At 39.7% G+C, this 18,980-nt stretch overlaps 1 protein-coding gene across 2 annotated transcripts in view; it reads right to left on the reverse strand.

Moving 5' to 3' along the window:
- arhgef37 (Rho guanine nucleotide exchange factor (GEF) 37) overlaps nucleotides 1–18,980 on the reverse strand; it is a 55,588-nt gene that overhangs the window by 575 nt on the left and 36,033 nt on the right. Inside the window, exons 10-17 of one of the 2 annotated variants that reach the window (XM_061976619.1) lie at nucleotides 18,195–18,308; nucleotides 17,932–18,101; nucleotides 17,705–17,852; nucleotides 17,498–17,626; nucleotides 15,319–15,514; nucleotides 12,568–12,740; nucleotides 181–421; nucleotides 1–54 (exon numbers count right to left, since the gene is read on the reverse strand). The exon at nucleotides 1–54 is cut by the window's left edge and continues 575 nt beyond it. In XM_061976619.1, coding sequence (XP_061832603.1) covers nucleotides 200–421; nucleotides 12,568–12,740; nucleotides 15,319–15,514; nucleotides 17,498–17,626; nucleotides 17,705–17,852; nucleotides 17,932–18,101; nucleotides 18,195–18,308 — 1,152 coding nt within the window. In that variant the 3' untranslated portion in view covers nucleotides 1–54; nucleotides 181–199. Of the gene's footprint in view, nucleotides 422–12,567; nucleotides 12,741–15,318; nucleotides 15,515–17,497; nucleotides 17,627–17,704; nucleotides 17,853–17,931; nucleotides 18,102–18,194; nucleotides 18,309–18,980 lie in introns of both variants that reach the window. The other variant, XM_061976618.1, reaches the window with a different exon arrangement.

The following is an 18,980-nucleotide window of genomic DNA, read 5'->3' on the forward strand; positions in this document are numbered from 1 at the left end:
CAGGAGGCAGCATAGTAGCATGGGGAGTCTCTGCTGTGTTCCATTTAAAACTAGCTGCAACAGAACATCAGGTACTTCAGCTCCCATGCTATTTTAAATTCCCCCAGTGAGGTGTTTCACAAGCACATTATTGCCAAAATTGCTCGCCGTGAAACTTCAAAGATGCATTTTGAGACATACTGGAGTGCAGCCGTGGTCGTCAGCAGCCCGGCTGGTCGGCGCCGACGAGCGAGCCCGCCGCCGCCGGCACCAGGGCGAGGTAGTTGGAGGGCACATAGCCCCTCCGCCTGCCTCTCACCTCCACCAGGCTCCACTCGCGGCTCCCTCTCTTGTCGTGGGGCTCCAGGACCCGGACCGGCTCGCCCGCCACCACGGAGACTTCGTGGTTTCCCCTCGCTGTGAAGTTGTAGGCCGCAAACACCTGCGAAACACATTCCACATTTGTCTGGTATCGGGAACACACGTGTAAATGTTTCCATCTGGGGAAATGTAAACCTACTGGAATATTTAATAGTCTGCTACCATCAAATATCCCAAAAATGTACAGAGATGGAAAATACTAGAACAGGGGTGTTAAACTCATCTTCATTGAGGGCCACATCGCAGTAATGGCTGCTTTCAGAGGGCCTTTTAAAAAAAAATGTATTTACATTATGCATGCGGGTAATAACCTGTGATTAATCATGATTAATCGAAATGCATTTGATTGTTAAATGTTTTTATGTATAACTTGCTTTAAAATCATGAATAAAGGTGACACGCAGATATTTAACTATTTGTTTTTATCTCACAAAAATAGTTTTGCAATACAGTATATAATAAATGCTGTTTAAGTTAATTTACATTTTATGGAAGGTGCTTTATGTTTATTCAGCCAAAATGGGACTATTTACTTTATTTGCATGCTGAGAATAATTATAAGGTACACTTTATTTGTAATTATTACATTTGTCTAAATAATTTGATGACGTAACTGTTTAATTTCATATATGGCGGAAGGATCTGTGTGGTAAGATGGTTTGGACACAAGGTATCATGGGTAGTGACAGTCAGGTATGGGGGAATCGAGCCACACAGTTTTTTGATCTTACTCTTACTTTTTCTTACTGTAACAAACTCTCTTTATTTTGCCATTCATTTGTTTTCACATCGTTATTGTTTTACGTTTTTGAATGATTAAGTTCACAAGTAAACGATACAAAACGAAGAGGAGCGTCTGGAGTTTTGTTTATTGTTGCCGCAGCAAGCGGGAGCAGGAGAAAGTAGGAGTGTCAAGCTAAGGCTTCATTAGGAATCTACAAATATAATTGGCAGGATCAAATTAAAGTTTAAAATATGCATTTTTTTTTCTGTCAAAATTGAAAGAACGAATGCGTTTAGTGAAAAAAATTTAATTAAATAAGTATATTATTGATACCCATTTTTTCCGGGCCACTTTGAATGATGTGGCGGGCCACAACTGGCCCCCGGGCCTTGAGTTTGACACATCTGTACTAGAATTTAAAGCAGCCTTAGAAGTACAGTATGTGCATGTCACTTTGTGGGGTGACTCTGCGGAATCAATTACGGTAGATGAGGAAATCAAACAAATAACACCATTCAATTTAAAAATATATGTATATGTATGTAATATATGTATAATGCATATGTTCCTTTTTGACTGTACTTAAATGTATAATAGACTGTATTTATGTTATTCACATGTGAATAATGCTGTATAATAAACTGTATTTATATTATTCACATGTGAATAATGATGTATAATAGACTATTTAAATTATTTACATGTGAATAATGCTGTATAATAGACTGTATTTATGTTATTCACATGTGAATAATGCTGTATAATAGACTGTGTTTATATTATTCACATGTGAATAATGCTGTATAATAGACTGTATTTATGTTATTCACATGTGAATAATGCTGTATAATAGACTGCATTTATGTTATTCACATGTGAATAAAGCTGTATAATAGACTGTATTTATGTTATTCACATTTGAATAATGCTGTATAATAGACTGTGTTTATATTATTCACATGTGAATAATGCTGTATAATAAACTATATTTATGTTATTCACATGCGAATAATGCTGTATAATAGACTGTATTTATGTTATTCACATGTGAATAATGCTGTATAATAGACTGTATTTATGTTATTCACATGTGAATAATGCTGTATAATAGACTGTATTTATGTTATTCACATGTGAATAATGCTGTATAATAGATTGTATTTATATTATTCACATGTGAATAATGCTGTATAATAAACTATATTTATGTTATTCACATGCGAATAATGCTGTATAATAGACTGTATTTATGTTATTCACATGTGAATAATGCTGTATAATAGACTGTATTTATGTTATTCACATGTAAAAAATACCTAAGTGTTTATTGTCTATTGTGAGTGAACTGTGGTGCTGAATTTCCCCCAGGGATCAATAAAGTACTTTCTATTCTATTCTTTTCTAAAAATGTGTTTCATAGGTACAACAAAGATATCTTAAGGGTGTCATGGATTTATAAAAACTACATTTATTATAGTGAGTGTATGTGAATACAATTACATATGATCAAGTAATTTAGTATTTTATTGATTATCTGAGTGATGGGGCAGGACAATGCAAGCTAATGGTTTCTCCTGCTCCTTTGTGGACACACCATATTTATTTTTTGGGGGGGGGTTTTCCCCCCCAGATAAAGATATTGTATTGTATTTTTTTTTTATTGTGTTTTATTGTTTGTGTCGGAATAACAATGAAAAAAAACAATATTATCATCATGATATATTTATTGTTATATTTAATTAGGGTTAGGGTTAATAATCATGCAAGATTATTCACAAAAAAATTGTGCATTAATCACGTATGTTCGCAGATTAATCCCGCCTTCTATCTATTCTAACAATAAAGTTGCATTTGCGACCTCAGTATTTAGGTCTTTTTTTTATTTAATTGAAATGTTTGATTTAGTTGAATTCATGCAAGCAAGTTTATACTACGAGTAATACTTTTGAACAATTATGATTAATCCAGTTTCAAAAGTATTAATTAGATTTTTTTATTTTTTTATTATTCATTTGACAGCATTACTAACAACATATTGGTAATAATAAATTATTTGTATTTTTACAATCTGCAGAGGGCCACTAAAAACGAGCTGCGGGCCACACTTTGGACACCCCTGGCATATACAGGTATATATATATATTATATACTGTGTATATGTAATATGTAAATATTACATACAGTATATGTTTTATTTTATATTGCTACTATGGTACATTTTTAGTCTGCTTAATACCTGCATTATCCTTTCCATCCTTTGAAACTGAGCTACTGTGTGGAACAATTTCCCTTGTGGATCAATAAAGTTTGTCTAATTCTAAGTCTAATGAATAGAGTATCTATATGTACATGTATGCAAATATAAATTAGTGGTGCTCCAAAATCAAGTCACATCCATTTGTATTCATTCCAATTCTAAATCAGTTCATCATTTTTAAGAATCGATTTTAGGAAAACAAAAACATTTTTTTTTTTTAAGAACCACATTTTTTTGGTATTAAAAACAATAAACAACTATAATATATATTATTATATTATATTACTATTGATACTGTTGTTTTCATAAATTGTGTTTTTCCTTTTTTTTAGCATTGTATTTAATGAGTATTGTATTTGTATGTCTTCTCAATATTGCTTTGTAGACGACTATCCTGAGTACCGTATTTTCCGCACTATTAGCCGCACCTAAAAACCACAAATTTACTCAAAAGCTGACAGTGCGGCTTTTAACCCGGTGCGCTTTATATATGGATAAATATTAAGATTCATTTTCATAAAGTTTCGGTCTCGTAACTACGGTAAACAGCCGCCATCTTTTTTCCCGGTAGAACAGGAAGCGCTTCTTCTTCTACGCAAGCAACCGCCAAGGTAAGCACCCGCCCCCATAGAACAGGAAGCGCTTCTTCTTCTACTGTAAGCAACCACCCGCCCGCGTAGAAGAAGAAAAAGCGCGCGGATATTACCGTACGGTACGTTTCATTTCCTTTGTGTGTTTACATCTGTAAAGACCACAAAATGGCTCCTACTAAACGACAGGGATCCGGTTCATGAAAAGACGCAATCTCTCCATCCGCACACGGATTACTATTTCACAGCAACTGATATTCCTGTGAACCGCACTGTGGATACAACGGGAGCACATACGGTGAATATTCGCACCACAGGGAATGAGAAGTCATCCTTCACTGTGGTTCTAGCTTGCCATGCTAATGGCCAGAAACTTCCACCCATGGTGATATTCAAAAGGAAGACCTTGCCAAAAGAGACCTTTCCAGCCGGCGTCATCATAAAAGCTAACTCGAAGGGATGGATGAAGAAAAGATGAGCGAGTGGTTAAGGTAAGTTTAAGTTTACGCGAAGAGGCCGGGTGGCTTTTTTCACGCAGCTCTGTCCATGTTGATATACGTATGTTTGTGATTGCACATTTGCGTACATTTTGGGAGTGAACAGAGTTGTTAGAACGCTGGTTTTTAATATATTATTAAAGTTTGACTGACCTATCTGACTGTTTTTTTGACATTCCTTTAGCGCAGTTAGATGCGGCTTACAACACCGGGCGGCTTATAGGTGGACAAAGTTTTGAAATATGCCGTTCATTGAAGGCGCGGCTTTTAACCCAGGGCGCCTTATGGTGCGGAAAATACGGTATATAAAGCTGGGAGTGGGTTGGAGTTGCCATAGTGTCTTTTGTTCATTTTTGTAAATAACATTTTTAAAGTACATTTTTAAAAGGACGTGTTTTCAGGGCCAACACACGCACACGAGAGAAAAAGAGATATTTTAGAACCAGCCTTTAAAATCCTTAAATAATTGATAATTGGACATTTGTCCATCGATTGAGAATCGCATACATCCAAATCTAATTAGTCGCCATCTTGGCTATGTTGAGAAAGCGGAGAGACTATCAAAAAGCGATCTCTCTCATAATCTCTGCCTAACTTGAAGCAAGTGGAAAAAAGTTATACATTTATTATTATAAATTATAATGATTGACTTGCTGCAGAGCAAAGAATGGTTGCAGGTAGAGATGTCCGATAATGGCTTTTTTGCCGATGTCCGATATTCCGATATTGTCCAACTCTTAATTACCGATTCCGATATCAACCGATACCGATATATATACAGTCGTGGAATTAACACATTATTATGCCTAATTTTGTTGTGATGCCCCGCTGGATGCATTAAACAATGTAACAAGGTTTTCCAAAATAAATCAACTCAAGTTATGGAAAAAAAATGCCAACATGGCACTGCCATATTTATTATTGAAGTCACAAAGTGCATTGTTTTTTTTAACATGCCTCAAAACAGCAGCTTGGAATTTGGGACATGCTCTCCCTGAGAGAGCATGAGGAGGTTGAGGTGGGCGGGGTTGGGCGGGTGGGGTTCTTGGGGGATAGCAGGGGGTGTATATTGTAGCGTCCCGGAAGAGTTAGTGCTGCAAGGGGTTCTGGGTATTTGTTCTGTTGTGTTTATGTTGTGTTGCGGTGCGGATGTTCTCCCGAAATGGGTTTGTCATTCTTGTTTGGTGTGGGTTCACAGTGTGGCGCATATTTGTAACAGTGTTAAAGTTGTTTATACGGCCACCCTCAGTGTGACCTGTATGGCTGTTGACCAAATATGCATTGCATTCACTTGTGTGTGTGAAAAGCCGTAGATATTATGTGATTGGGCCAGCCCACAAAGGCAGTGCCTTTAAGGTTTATTGGCGCTCTGTACTTCTCCCTACGTCCGTGTACCACTCCGTACAGCGGCGTTTTAAAAAGTCATACATTTTACTTTTCGAAACCGATACCGATAATTTCCGATATTACATTTTAAAGCATTTATCGGCCGATAATATCGGCAGTCCCATATTATCGGACATCTCTAGTTGCAGGTGTTAAAAAGGAGAGAAAAAGGGTAAATATTGCCACACCGCACTGCTCAAATTCACTCACCCACGTACTAAGTACACATTTATTGAAGAGTAATGACGGAAGTGTTCATATTGACATACAGCATCACCGCCAGGTTGGTGTTTGGCTGACAGTTTGAGAAGTCAGACAGCTGCAGGTCAAGGCTCCCCTGCAACCTTTGACCTCAACTACCTTGGACGTCCCGTGTCGGATATCATTTAAAATCAATAGGGCTCTTACTTTGAAGGAGGACAATGATCCCTGACCGCTCTTTCACTCGCACAACTTCCAGACTAATGAGCACGGCGTCCTTGCAACGCTACTACGTTTTGCTGAGCGGCCGCTAACGGGACGAGACAGAGCCGCCGCCGGGGCGAAGTTCGTCTCCTGGGAAAACCTCACGTTGGATGACACGATGCCGCCAGGAAGTGAGGCCTGGATTTAATGAAGGGCGGGACGTCGCTGGTTTTTGGGGGTTTAAGGGACCGACGCTCTCGTTGCCTGAGGCGAACTCCTCGGCGTCGTCATCATCATCAGCGCGTGCGTGACCTCAAGGTGGGAGGGTTTTTTAGTTTTTTATAGCACGACACTCAGGGTCAAGAGGGAGGGGGGATTGCCTGGAGGAGGTCAGCTGAGTTATTAGTCACTTTAACAGGCAATAAGAACACACACACACACCCACACACACACACACCTGGTGATGAAATCTCGCTCCACTCACCTTAATCTCACTCTCTCTAGTTTACACGCTCACATAAACTATCACACATTTACAAGCCTTGACACTCCCGCCTTCGACTCACATGTATTAATAGTGTAAATCAATACACACACACACACACACACACACACACACACACACACACACACACACACACACACACACACACACACACACACACACACACACACACACCATGTGACTGATTGATGCTGCTGCTCCAGAGCACACAGTCACGCACGTCAATCAACGCGCGCCCCGCTTGTCAACGGCACTTAATTGAGGAAATAAACATGCTTGCAGTTCAACCAATCAGATCACTGGGACCCGCCCACCAGAGTTTGATGGGTGACTGACAAGAGTAGTGACATTTTTCTGGTCACATTCTTTACACATTGCTGGGAAATCCATCCATCCATTTTCTACCGCTTGTCCCGGTCAGGGTGGCGGGGGGTGCTGGAGCCTATCTCAGCTGCATTCTGGCGGAAGGCGGGGTACACCCTGGACAAGTCGCCACGTCATCGCAGGGCCAACACAGATAGACAGACAACATTCACACTCACATTCACACACTAGGGCCAATTTAGTGTTGCCAATCAACCTATCCCCAGGTGCATGTCTTTGGAGGTGGGAGGAAGCCGCAGTACCCGGAGGGAACCCACGCAGTCACGGGGAGAACATGCAAACTCCACACTGAAAGATCCCGAGCGCAGGATCGAACCCAGGACCTTCGTATTGTGAGGCAGATGCACTAACCACTATGCCACCGTGCTGCCCCGCTGGGAAATCAATTAAATAAATAAGATTGTAATTAGAGATGTCCTATAATATCGGCCTGACGATATTATCGCCCGATAAATGCATTAAAATGTAATATCGGAAATTATCGGTATCGGGGTTTTTTATCGGTATCGTTTTAAAAAAATTTTTTTTATTAAATCAACATAAAAAACACAAGATACACTTACAATTAGTGCACCAACCCAAAAATACTCCCTACCCCATTTACACTCATTCACACTTATTCACACAAAAGGGTCGTTTCTTTCTGTTATTAATATTCTGGTTCCTACATTATATATCAATATATATCAATACAGTCTGCAAGGGATACAGTCCGTAAGCACACATGATTGTGCGTGCTGCTGGTCCACTAATAGTGCTAACCTTTAACAGTTAATTTGACTAATTTTCATTAATTACTAGTTTCTATGTAACTGTTTTTATATTGTTTTTTATTCAAGAAAATGTTTTTAATATATTTATCTTATTTTATTTATTTTTTAAAGTACCTTATCTTCACCATACCTGCTTGGCCAAATTAGGCATAATAATGTGTTAATTCCATGACTGTATATATCGGTTGATATCGGTATCGGTAATTAAAGAGTTGGACAATATCGGAATATCGGCAAAAAGCCGTTATCGGTCATTCCTAATTGTAATAAAAATGTTTTTATTTCATTTCAGGACCAATTATCCAAAATATTGTTAGAATATTTACATTTAACTAATTTATAGACCATTACTTCATATTTTAATGAATAAATTATTGTTCTAATTAGTTTTTTTTCTGGTTTGTGTATGTATTTACCAATAAAAGATTATAGCTGGATCGCTGGTCCTTAATTTATCTCCTGTATCAACTCTGTCAAAATGAATGGACTTGCGCGATTTTCCAATTTGTTCCAGTGTAAACCACTTTTTCTCCGTCTGTCCTTCTTTCGTCAATAAGACAGATTTTGGACTTCATTTGGAATAAAAAGACTCACAGGTCACATAAATATTTGCGGAGGCCCAAATCATCAGGAGGATTAGCACTATCCAACTTTAGGTTTCACTACTGGGCCACCAACATTAGAATTCTTAAATATTGGCTGCAATGTGAAGCATTTGATCCCCCTGTTATGGCTGCCGGTTATGGAGGCAAACTCAACTAAACCAGTACCTCCCATCCACTCTTCTACCTCCGCTTTCACGAAAAATCCAATCGTAAAAACCTCATTCAGGATTTGGGATCAGTTTAAGCTCTGTTTTGGTTTACAGACTAATTCTAGTCTTGTACCCATCACTGCTAACCACGCTTTCCTTCCCTCTCTTGTCAATAGTGTCTTTTTAATATGGTCAAGTATGGGGATCAACAACATTAAAGATTTACACATTGACAACACTTGCCTCTTTCTAGCAACTTCGTGATCAATTTTCACTTCCTAATTAACACTTTTTTTAGATATATACATACTGTATGTGCATATATATATATATACACGTACATACATACCAACGTTCTCTCTAAGGTGCGCGCCTGCGCAATTGCGCACTGCTCACGCGTCCAATGCGTAGAGCAAATTAATGCCGCGCAGAAAATCAAAAATCAATCAATCAATGTTTATTTATATAGCCCTAAATCACAAGTGTCTCAAAGGGCTGAACACAAGCCACAACGACATCCTCGGTACAGAGCCCACATAAGGGCAAGGAAAAACTCACCCCAGTGGGACGTCGATGTGAATGACTATGAGAAACCTTGGAGAGGACCGCATATGTGGGTAACCCCCCCCCCCCCTCTAGGGAGACCGAATGCAATGGATGTCGAGTGGGTCTGACATAATATTGTGAGAGTACAGTCCATAGTCCTATACATAATCCCATCTAAACTTTAAACGAAATAAAAACATTACAATTTATTCTGTATGATTTTGCAATGCAACTCTGTGAGTGACAGGTGACAACAAGAGTGGCCCCAATGAATAAAACAATCTTTGTCAACACAGTTCAATTATCGTCTGTTGAGACACTTTACGGACAGGAATTCCATCAATCACTTTATTGAGCAAAAACCACACCAAAAACATGAGTAAAAAAACTTTTATCTAGAAAAACTGGTCATTTTCTGCCATACAAACCAGGCTTAAACCAACTTTGTCATCCGTCATATCAACAGAAGCCGCTCGCTCTGTCTCACCTGCACCAACACACGCACTCATGGCACTTAGCCAGTGTTGCGTTTATGGCCACACACAAAGTCGGACAACCCCAACGCCACACATTGTGTAAATGCCAGGTTGTAACACTCTAACTCCTCAATCAGATGTGTGCTTATTTTACTGCCATTTATTAAGGATGTTAATCTAAGGATATTATTCATGAAATGTTGTCACTAGATTTCATAAATGCTAATAAAAAGATGTATTTTACAGACAGAAAGTTACAGGAACTAAATGTAATCTATTTAAAAGGCAGGACCCGCAGCCAGACATACAATACTAGCACATAGGTCATGAAAAACATGTTTTTTTGTTATTGTCATTGTAAGGGGGCAAAATCACTTATATCAGAAAATTATTTTAATAAAACATTTAAATTGTTATGATGTCAGGTTTGGGACAGGCGTAGTGCTGCTGGTGTGGCCACAGTGTGCACGTCTGATGTTGCTCACATGTGCTCCACTGAATGCTCAGGGAGTTTGTGCGTTTGCTCACACACATGAAAAATTAGAGGGAACATTGATACATACATACATACATACATACATATATATACACATACATATTATATATAAATATATATACATACATAAATATATACAGTATGTATATATACTTATACGTGTGGTGTGTGTGTGTGTGTGTGTGTGTGTGTGTGTGTGTGTGTGTGTGTGTGTGTGTGTATTACATTATTATGAACATGCACTCTAATAGATTTAAATGTGTGTCAATTTGAAAAATGTTTATGGTGTTTGGACGTTTTTAATCATATCCAAAAATTTCAGTGAGCAGGTTGTGTTATGTGTGACCATGGGTGTTGACCTTTATGTTAGTGGCATTTGTTTTTGTTGCACCATGAATAGGGAAGGTTGTTTGGATTGTGTCATAAGTGAACGCTGTGCTATGATTTCAAAGTCCTTTGAAAGGTCATTGCTCTGATGTATTTACATTGTCCACAAGATGGCGGCAAATATGTAGCATTCAAAGACCTCCTGGTATTTAAGATGAATTTGAAAGCACCAGCGGTGCAATGCTTTGATGAACTTGTGACGCCTCGCGGGCCAAATTGAAGACGCTGGCGGGCAGCACTTGGCACCCTTGCTCTAAGCGGACTATTTGGGGTAGCCCCTCTGCCATCATCTCTTGGCAAATCCCCAAAAAACTTGGTAGCATTGACTACTTTGTTTGCTCATTGTGCTAAATTGGAAGGCTGCAGCGCCTCCTTGCCACACCTGTTGGATTAGAGATAATCTTTATTTCCTAAAATTACATTGAACAGTTGTTCTGTGAAGTTTCAGGTATGGAGTGGTTTCCAAAAAAAGGAAAAAGAGACTGATCTGAAATTTAACCTAGATCAAAAAGTAATTTAAAAGGTAGATAATTGATGAGCCTTTTGTCTGCTTTTGTGTCATTCAGGAGTGCAGTTGTCTGTGGCTTCGTGTGAACATTTGCCTTTACTTATTTGACTGATGCATGTTTTCAATATTTAATTAATTTTTTATATAATTTTTGTGGATTACTTATGTTTTATATAATTTTTGTGGATTACTTGTCTGGGGGAGGAAAAAAATAGCATTTGCTATATGTTTTTGATTGTGTCTATCTGGACTGTATATGCCAAAAATCCAAAAAACAAATGTTTATAGCTGGGGAAGTGCAATAATCTCACTGCTTCTTAATCATTATGCTTAGAGATGACCGATAATATCGGACTGCCATTATTATCGGCCGATAAATGCTTTAAAATGTAATATTGGAAATTATCGGTTTCAATTTCAAAGAGTAATGTTTATGACTTTTTAAAACGCCGCTGTACGGAGTGGTACACCGAAGTAGGGAGAAGTACAGAGCGCCAATAAACCTTAAAGGCACTGCCTTTGCGCTCCGGCCCAGTCACATAATATCTACGGCTTTTCACACACACAAGTGAATGCAACACATACTTGGTCAACAGCCATACAAGTCACACTGAGGGTGGCCGTATAAACAACTTTAACACTGTTACAAATATGCGCCACACTGTGAACCCACACCAAACAAGAATGACAAACACATTTCGGGAGAACGTCCGCACCGTAACACAACATAAACACAACAGAACAAATACCCAGAACCCCTTGCAGCACTAACTCTTTTGGGACGCTACAATATACACCCCCCAAACCCCGCCCACCTCAACCTCCTCATGCTCTCTCAGGGAAAGCATGTCCCAAATTCCAAGCTGCTGTTTTGAGGCATGTTAAAAAAAATAATGCACTTTGTGACTTTAATAATAAATATGGCAGTGCCATGTTGGCATTTTTTTCCATAACTTGAGTTGATTTATTTTGGAAAACATTGTTTAATACATCCAGCGGGGCATCACAACAAAATTAGGCATAATAATGTGTTAATTCCACGACTGTATATATCGGTATTGGTTAATATCGAAATTGGTAATTAAGAGTTGGACAATATCGGCAAAAAAGCCATTATCGGACATCTCAAATTATGCTAATATAATATAGCAAACTATAGTGAACAACGGCCATATTACAAACACTACTACATCATGTTATATTATTACTAGCAATTATGTAACATCATATCACTGTACACACTATTACATGTGATATTATTGTCATTGCCCTTATAGAATATTATTGTACAGTGGGTGCGGGTGTTTACTCAACCACTAAGTGGAGTAGGCGTCTATTTGAGGTCAGTATTTAACACAGTTTATGACATTTAATGTTAATTCTATATGTTATTACTGTATTATGATCTCTTGAGGGGTTAAAACCTAACAGGCTTACTTTCAGTTTTCAGGTCAGTGGCGAATAAGATGCTTTGTACTTATGCACGAGTGAGGATGGCCAACAGGAAGGGTGTGCTCACCTGGAAGAAGGGCTGGCTGAGCACCGTCGCAGTGTGTCGTAGCTCCGGTGTGTACGAGTGCCTCCTGGCGCATACGGCACCTTGCGGCGAGGGCGGATGAGGCGACGGGGGCGGCTCTTCTGCCGGCTGATGATAGCGGATCAGCCTTGACGACGGCACGTAGCCTCGCCGGCCTGAATGGGACACACGCACGTGTCAGTTTTTTGGGGCACACCTTGATCTAAATGGTGCTGATGTCCAGACGTACTCAGGCAGGTGTTCCTAATTTAGGCCATGTCTCCACTAAGTCGCCTAAGCCCGTTTCAGCCACACTAAACCAGCGTTTAAGGTCCCCCTCCTCGGACAAATTTTTACACGGGTAAGTCAGCCGTGTGATTATTGAATCTCCGGCACTTAGCTTTGTATGGACTCATTGATCGTTTACAAACTGAGTTCGGAGAGGAAGTGACGCCAGAAAGACCACGCCCACATAGGAAGTGACATCAGAAAGAACGCGCCACAGCCAGCTTCATAATAAAGCGGTTTCCTAACTCGGAGGTAAACACTGGAAATATGAAGGCAAGTCATCCAGACATGCCCGTGTTTCTCCTTCTACATGTACACACGCTTGTGGAAATCACACATGAATACCTTAAGACCGTGTTTTTCAACCACTGTGCCGCGGCACACTAGTGTGCCGTGAGATACAGTCTGGTGTGCCGTGGGAGATGAGCTAATTTCACCTATTTGGGTTAAAAATATTTTTTGCAAACCAGTAATTATAGTCTGCAAATGATGTGTTGTTGTTGAGTGTCGGCGCTTTCTAGAGCTCGGCAGAGTAACCATGTAATACTCTTCCATATCAGTAGGTGGCAGCCGGTAGCTAATTGCTTTGTAGATGTCGGAAACAGCGGGAGGCAGCGTGCAGGTAAAAAGGTGTCTAATGCTTAAACCAAAAATAAACAAAAGGTGGGTACCCTAAGAAAAGGCATTGAAGCTTAGGGAAGGCTATGCAGAACGAAACTAAAACTAAACTGGCTGCAAAGTAAACAAAAACAGAATGCTGGACGACAGCAAAGACTTACTGCGGAGCAAAGACGGCGTCCACAATGTACATCCGAACATGACATGACAATCAACAATGTCCCCACAAAAAAGGATAAAAACAACTGAAATATTCTTGATTGCTAAAACAAAGTAGATGCGGAAAATATTGCTCAAAGGAAGACATGAAACTGCTATAGGAAAATACCAAAAAAAAGAGAAAAAGCCACCAAAATAGGAGCGCAAGACAAGAACTAAAACACTGCACACAGGAAAACAGCAAAAAAGTCCAAATAAGTCACGGCGTGATGTGACAGGTGGTGACAGTACACCTACTTTGAGACAAGAGCTATATTGATGCATGCTTGGTTATGGTTTAAAGTCATATCCAACAATTGCGACAACGACTTTGAACTGTCAACTGAGTTTATGATTTCTGCTGGTGGTGTGCCTCCGGATTTTTTCAACGCAAAAAATGTGCCTTGGCTCAAAAAAAGGTTGAAAAACACTGCCTTAAGAGAAGGCGATTGCAGCTATTTGGGATACAACACTTCTCAGACGGCAAGAGAACTTTCCAATGTCCAGGTCAGCTGTGATTCTACTTAGCGAAAAACTTTGTCCATTTGTCGAAGGAGAGACAACGAGAATGCGAGCTTCCGTGGATGTGATAAAAAAAGGTAGCGTGTGCTTTGTATTACCTGGCCGTTGAGGAAAACGGCGAATGCATTTGGACTGGCAAAGCAGACTGTATCAGTATATAAAGTCACCAAAAAGGAATGGACAATGAAGGTGAAGGCAAAAGAGTGAGGAGTAGTTCTGACCAGATATCTAGATCCCTAGTTTGATTGATGTAAAATGTTCTTTATCACATTGTTTATGTGTCTAATAAAGATTTGATTAATTTATGATGTCTCAGGTGTGATTCACTACAATAGGGCGCCACAGCACACTGGATTCCAGTTAATTGAAATACCACAACACTGGATATTGTTCAGATTAGTTACAGCTCATTGTATTACCTATTCTGTGTTATATGTGTTATGTTGCGCGATTGCACCAAGAAAAATTCCAAGTTTGTGAACCCGTTCTCAAACAATGGCAATAAAAACTATTCTGATTCTGATTCTGAGATAAGTTACATTTAAGAACTTGCACACAAAGCAACACTGGAGGTGACTATGACGTGTGCATTTTTCGCGCATGTGTACTAGGTCGCGTTGCACCGGCGGACGGAGGGGGGCGGGGGTCTTTAATGGTGGCATTGTTGTGTGTGGACACGGATAAGTTTAGGTGTGATTTACCCGGGCTAACCTTATCCGGCTTCGTGTAAACGGGGCCTTAGTGACCACTATGTATACTTACAAACACTGAGTGTAACTTTAGATGACCTTGCATGTCGCGTCAACATCCTTATTTTTGCGTGTAATTGTTTTTTTCACACAAAAAATATACGTGAGCTGGCCTAGAGACAATAAAACACGGTCACACGTCATTTTGAGTGCCTAATTGTTGCAATGAGAGCATCCTGCCAAAAGGTGGCGCCAGTGAACTAATTATAGTGTGCCTCAGTTTACCAATGCATGACAATATCAGCTCAATAATGATGAAAACAGTCTATGATTGCACAAATAAATAAATACAACTTTAGGAAAACATATTTGTAACTTATTTCTAATAAATAAATCTCTGACATGTTTAGATTGTGTACCTAATATTGTGACCTCTCACCTCCGGCGTCCACCAGCCACCTGCGGCTGTCCCCGCGGCTGTCGGCCTGGCTGATGACGGCCACCAGCTCTCCTTTGGCCAGGCTCAGGTCCAGGTCCCGGCTGCCCACCACGGCGCTCATCACCTGGTAGATCTTGTCGGAGCCGTGCTTGTCCGTCAGCTGCTTCAGCCGGAGCTGCGAGGTCGTGCCGAGAGGCTGAAGGAGAGCAGAGCACAGAGATGCTTCATGTGCCAAGTCATTATACTACTTTGTTCTTAGTACAAAACCCAAAACCAGTGAAGTTGGCACGTTGTGTAAATTGTAAATAAAAACAGAATACAATGATTTGTAAATCCTTTTCAACTTATATTCAATTGAATAGACTACAAAGACAAGATATTTAACGTTCGAATAGGTAAACTTTGTTATTTTTTGCAAACATTAGCTTTTTGGAATTTGATGCCTGCAACATGTTTCAAAAAAGCTGGCACAAGTAGCAAAAAAGACTGAGAAAGTTGAGGAATGCTCATCAAACACTTATTTGGAACATCCCACGGGTAAAACGGCGAATTGGGAACAGGTGGGTGCCATGATTGGGTATAAAAGCAGCTTCCATGAAATGCTCAGTCATTCACAAACAAGGATGGGGCGCGGGTCACCACTTTGTGAACAAATGCGTGAGCAAATTGTCGAACAGTTTAAGAACTACATTTCTCAACCAGCTATTGCAAGGAATTTAGGGATTTCACCATCTACGGTCCGTAATATCATCAAAAGGTTCAGAGAATCTGGAGAAATCACTGCACGTAAGCGATGATATTACGGACCTTCGATCCCTCAGGCGGTACGGCATCCAAAACCGACATCGGTGTGTAAAGGATATCACCACATGGGCTCAGGAACACTTCAGAAAACTACTGTCAATAACTACAGTTGGTCGCAACAACTATAAGTGCAAGTTAAAACTCTACTATGCAAAGCCAAAGCCATTTATCAACAACACCCAGAAAAGCCGCCAGCTTTGCTTTTTTGCAATGTGTTGCTGCCATTAAATTATAAGTTAATGATTATTTGCCAAAGAAAATAAGTTTCTCAGCTCGAACATTAAATATCTTGTCTTTGAAGTCTATTCAATTGAATATAAGTTGAAAACGATTTGCAAATCATTGTATTTTGTTTTTATTTATGATTTACACAACGTGACAACTTCACTGGTTTTAGGTTTTGTATATGTACACAAACACACATTATATATATATATATATATATATATATATATATATATATATATATATATATATATATATATATATATATATATATATATATATATATATACACACACACATATATATATATACACAAACATATATATAAATATATATATACACACACACACACACACACACACATACATACATACATACACATACATACATATACACACACACACACACACATATATATATACACATATATATATATATATATATATATATATATATACACACACACACACAAACATATATATACATACATACATACTATACTATACAATACATACATTATATTATAGTGTCTTATAGTGTTTACATTGTTTCTTGCGGGGAATTCTGCCTTACTATGCAAACATTTTTTTGAACATGGTTCAACAACCAATCAAGTTTGTAAATGGTTCCACTGAGTGGTAATTGTTTTTGGCGACACCTAGTTGCCACAAAAATGTAGTAGGTTAAGCTCCGTATGATGCGGACACATTTGTTACTGAATATTTTATTAAGTTTCTGCTTTAGAAAATTTGTATCTGTCAGTAATATGCAACTATAATTATTTTATACTTATATTTTAACCTGCAATATTGTTCTAATAAGGACACTTATTATCTACTGTATGTCCAGCTTGTGCGATATTGTGTGCTTTGCTGTTGTGTAGCTGCTAGCTTGTAGTAGCCCACATTACAGCCTAAGGTTTACCTTCACTAAACTTTGTGTGCTTATTGGAGGACATTTAGCTGATAAATGGCTGACGAGCTCACCACAAACAAAACGCACAGTCGGACTGCTTTATTGGAGCTTTTAGATTTTTTGCTGATGTTGGACCGATATCAATATTGGATCAGGACACCCCTACTTATTATAGTGTACTATTAGAAGTATTCGAGTAAAGACACACAGCAACAGTCGCAGAAAGCCAACAGACCTGCGTGGCGGGAGCCAGGAGCGTCTCCTCCACACCGTGGCACAAAGTCTCCAGTCTCCTTGAACCCTCCAGCACCGCTGACTCCGCCCACTCCCAGAACACACCATTCTCCAGAGAGCTGTGGGGCAGCTGCAAGGAGGGAGAAAAGGTACGCTCCACGTTAACATCTGCGTCCTTCTGGGGCGTCGACAACCTGGGGTTGCTTACCTGTTGGGCGAAGCTTTGGAAGAGTTGCTCCATGTCGCAGGTGAGGTCTTTGTGCAGGCAGCTGAACGCGCCCAGCATGCGCCAAATCATCTGCAGCGCCAGGCCGTTAAACTTCGGCAGCTCGTTAAGCAGCAACGTGTTGATGGTCCTGGGTGAAGAACACCAAGACCCAAGGATTCAACTCAAAGGTCGCAGTTTGATACTTGGGTCAAGCGGTTCAGCCTCACTTGTACGTGTTGGCAATGGCCTGTTCCTCGTAGCTCAGAGAAGATTTGGCCTCGATCACTTCATAGTCCAGCAGCTTGTCCAGCCTCTTCCGGATCAGGTTCCTCGGGCCCACCAGGAGGTCACGGAGTGCGCAGAGAGGCTTGTGGATCAGCGTCCTCATCCTCTTCTCCTGGATGCAAACATAAGGATTGTCAGAAATCATTAGGATTCGGTTTGATCCATGATGGCTCACGGTTTGATTTTTTTCTTCTTTCAATCTCACAAATGTGGGGAGGATCCACTGCCTGAGGGCGGTCGTGATCTCTTTGTAGCAAATGGGGGCCTTTTCGCCGTCCATGTCCAAGTCAAACTCCTCCGTTTTGCACCGCAGGAACCTCTGAGGAGGACCAAACAAAGACCGTCTTAGAAGTGACTTGCTTTTGGCCTCGGTTCTGCTCGACGAAGATAAAAAATAATGATCTCACTGTTTTTTATCTAAGCGTCCACACATACACTTATTATTATCTCGAGTTTTATTGGTGTCAGGATGTACCAGTTGGGGAGAGTGTGTGTGTGTGTGTACGACACTTAACGCAAAGTTAACTTTTGGTTTCGATTTCAATATCATGTGAGGAGGGTGACCATTTTAGAGAAGGCTCCGGACTTTAGACAACACGATCTCCTCTCCAGCGCTGCTATTGCTAGTACTTACTCATTTGTATAAAATAAATTGTTAATCTTCAATTCAAGTCACCTCTCATTATTTAGACAGCCTTAGAATAAAATAATCTTGGAGGGTTCTGTCACGCACACACACACACACACACACACACACACACACACACACACACACACACACACACACACACACACACACACACACACACAATCTTGTTCACAAGTGAACAAGACTCAATATATACACAGGGTGATTCAAAAATAATATGCCAAAATCATCACACATTTATTCCGTTCTAAAGCATTGTAATTGACTGAATCAAATTGATACAGGAGTTATCGAGTTTTATTGTGTTACACTGTTGTGGCCATGTAATCCTTTCGGCGCCGT

Source organism: Nerophis lumbriciformis, linkage group LG16 (assembly GCF_033978685.3).
Source record: "Nerophis lumbriciformis linkage group LG16, RoL_Nlum_v2.1, whole genome shotgun sequence".
Lineage (NCBI taxonomy): Eukaryota > Metazoa > Chordata > Actinopteri > Syngnathiformes > Syngnathidae > Nerophis > Nerophis lumbriciformis.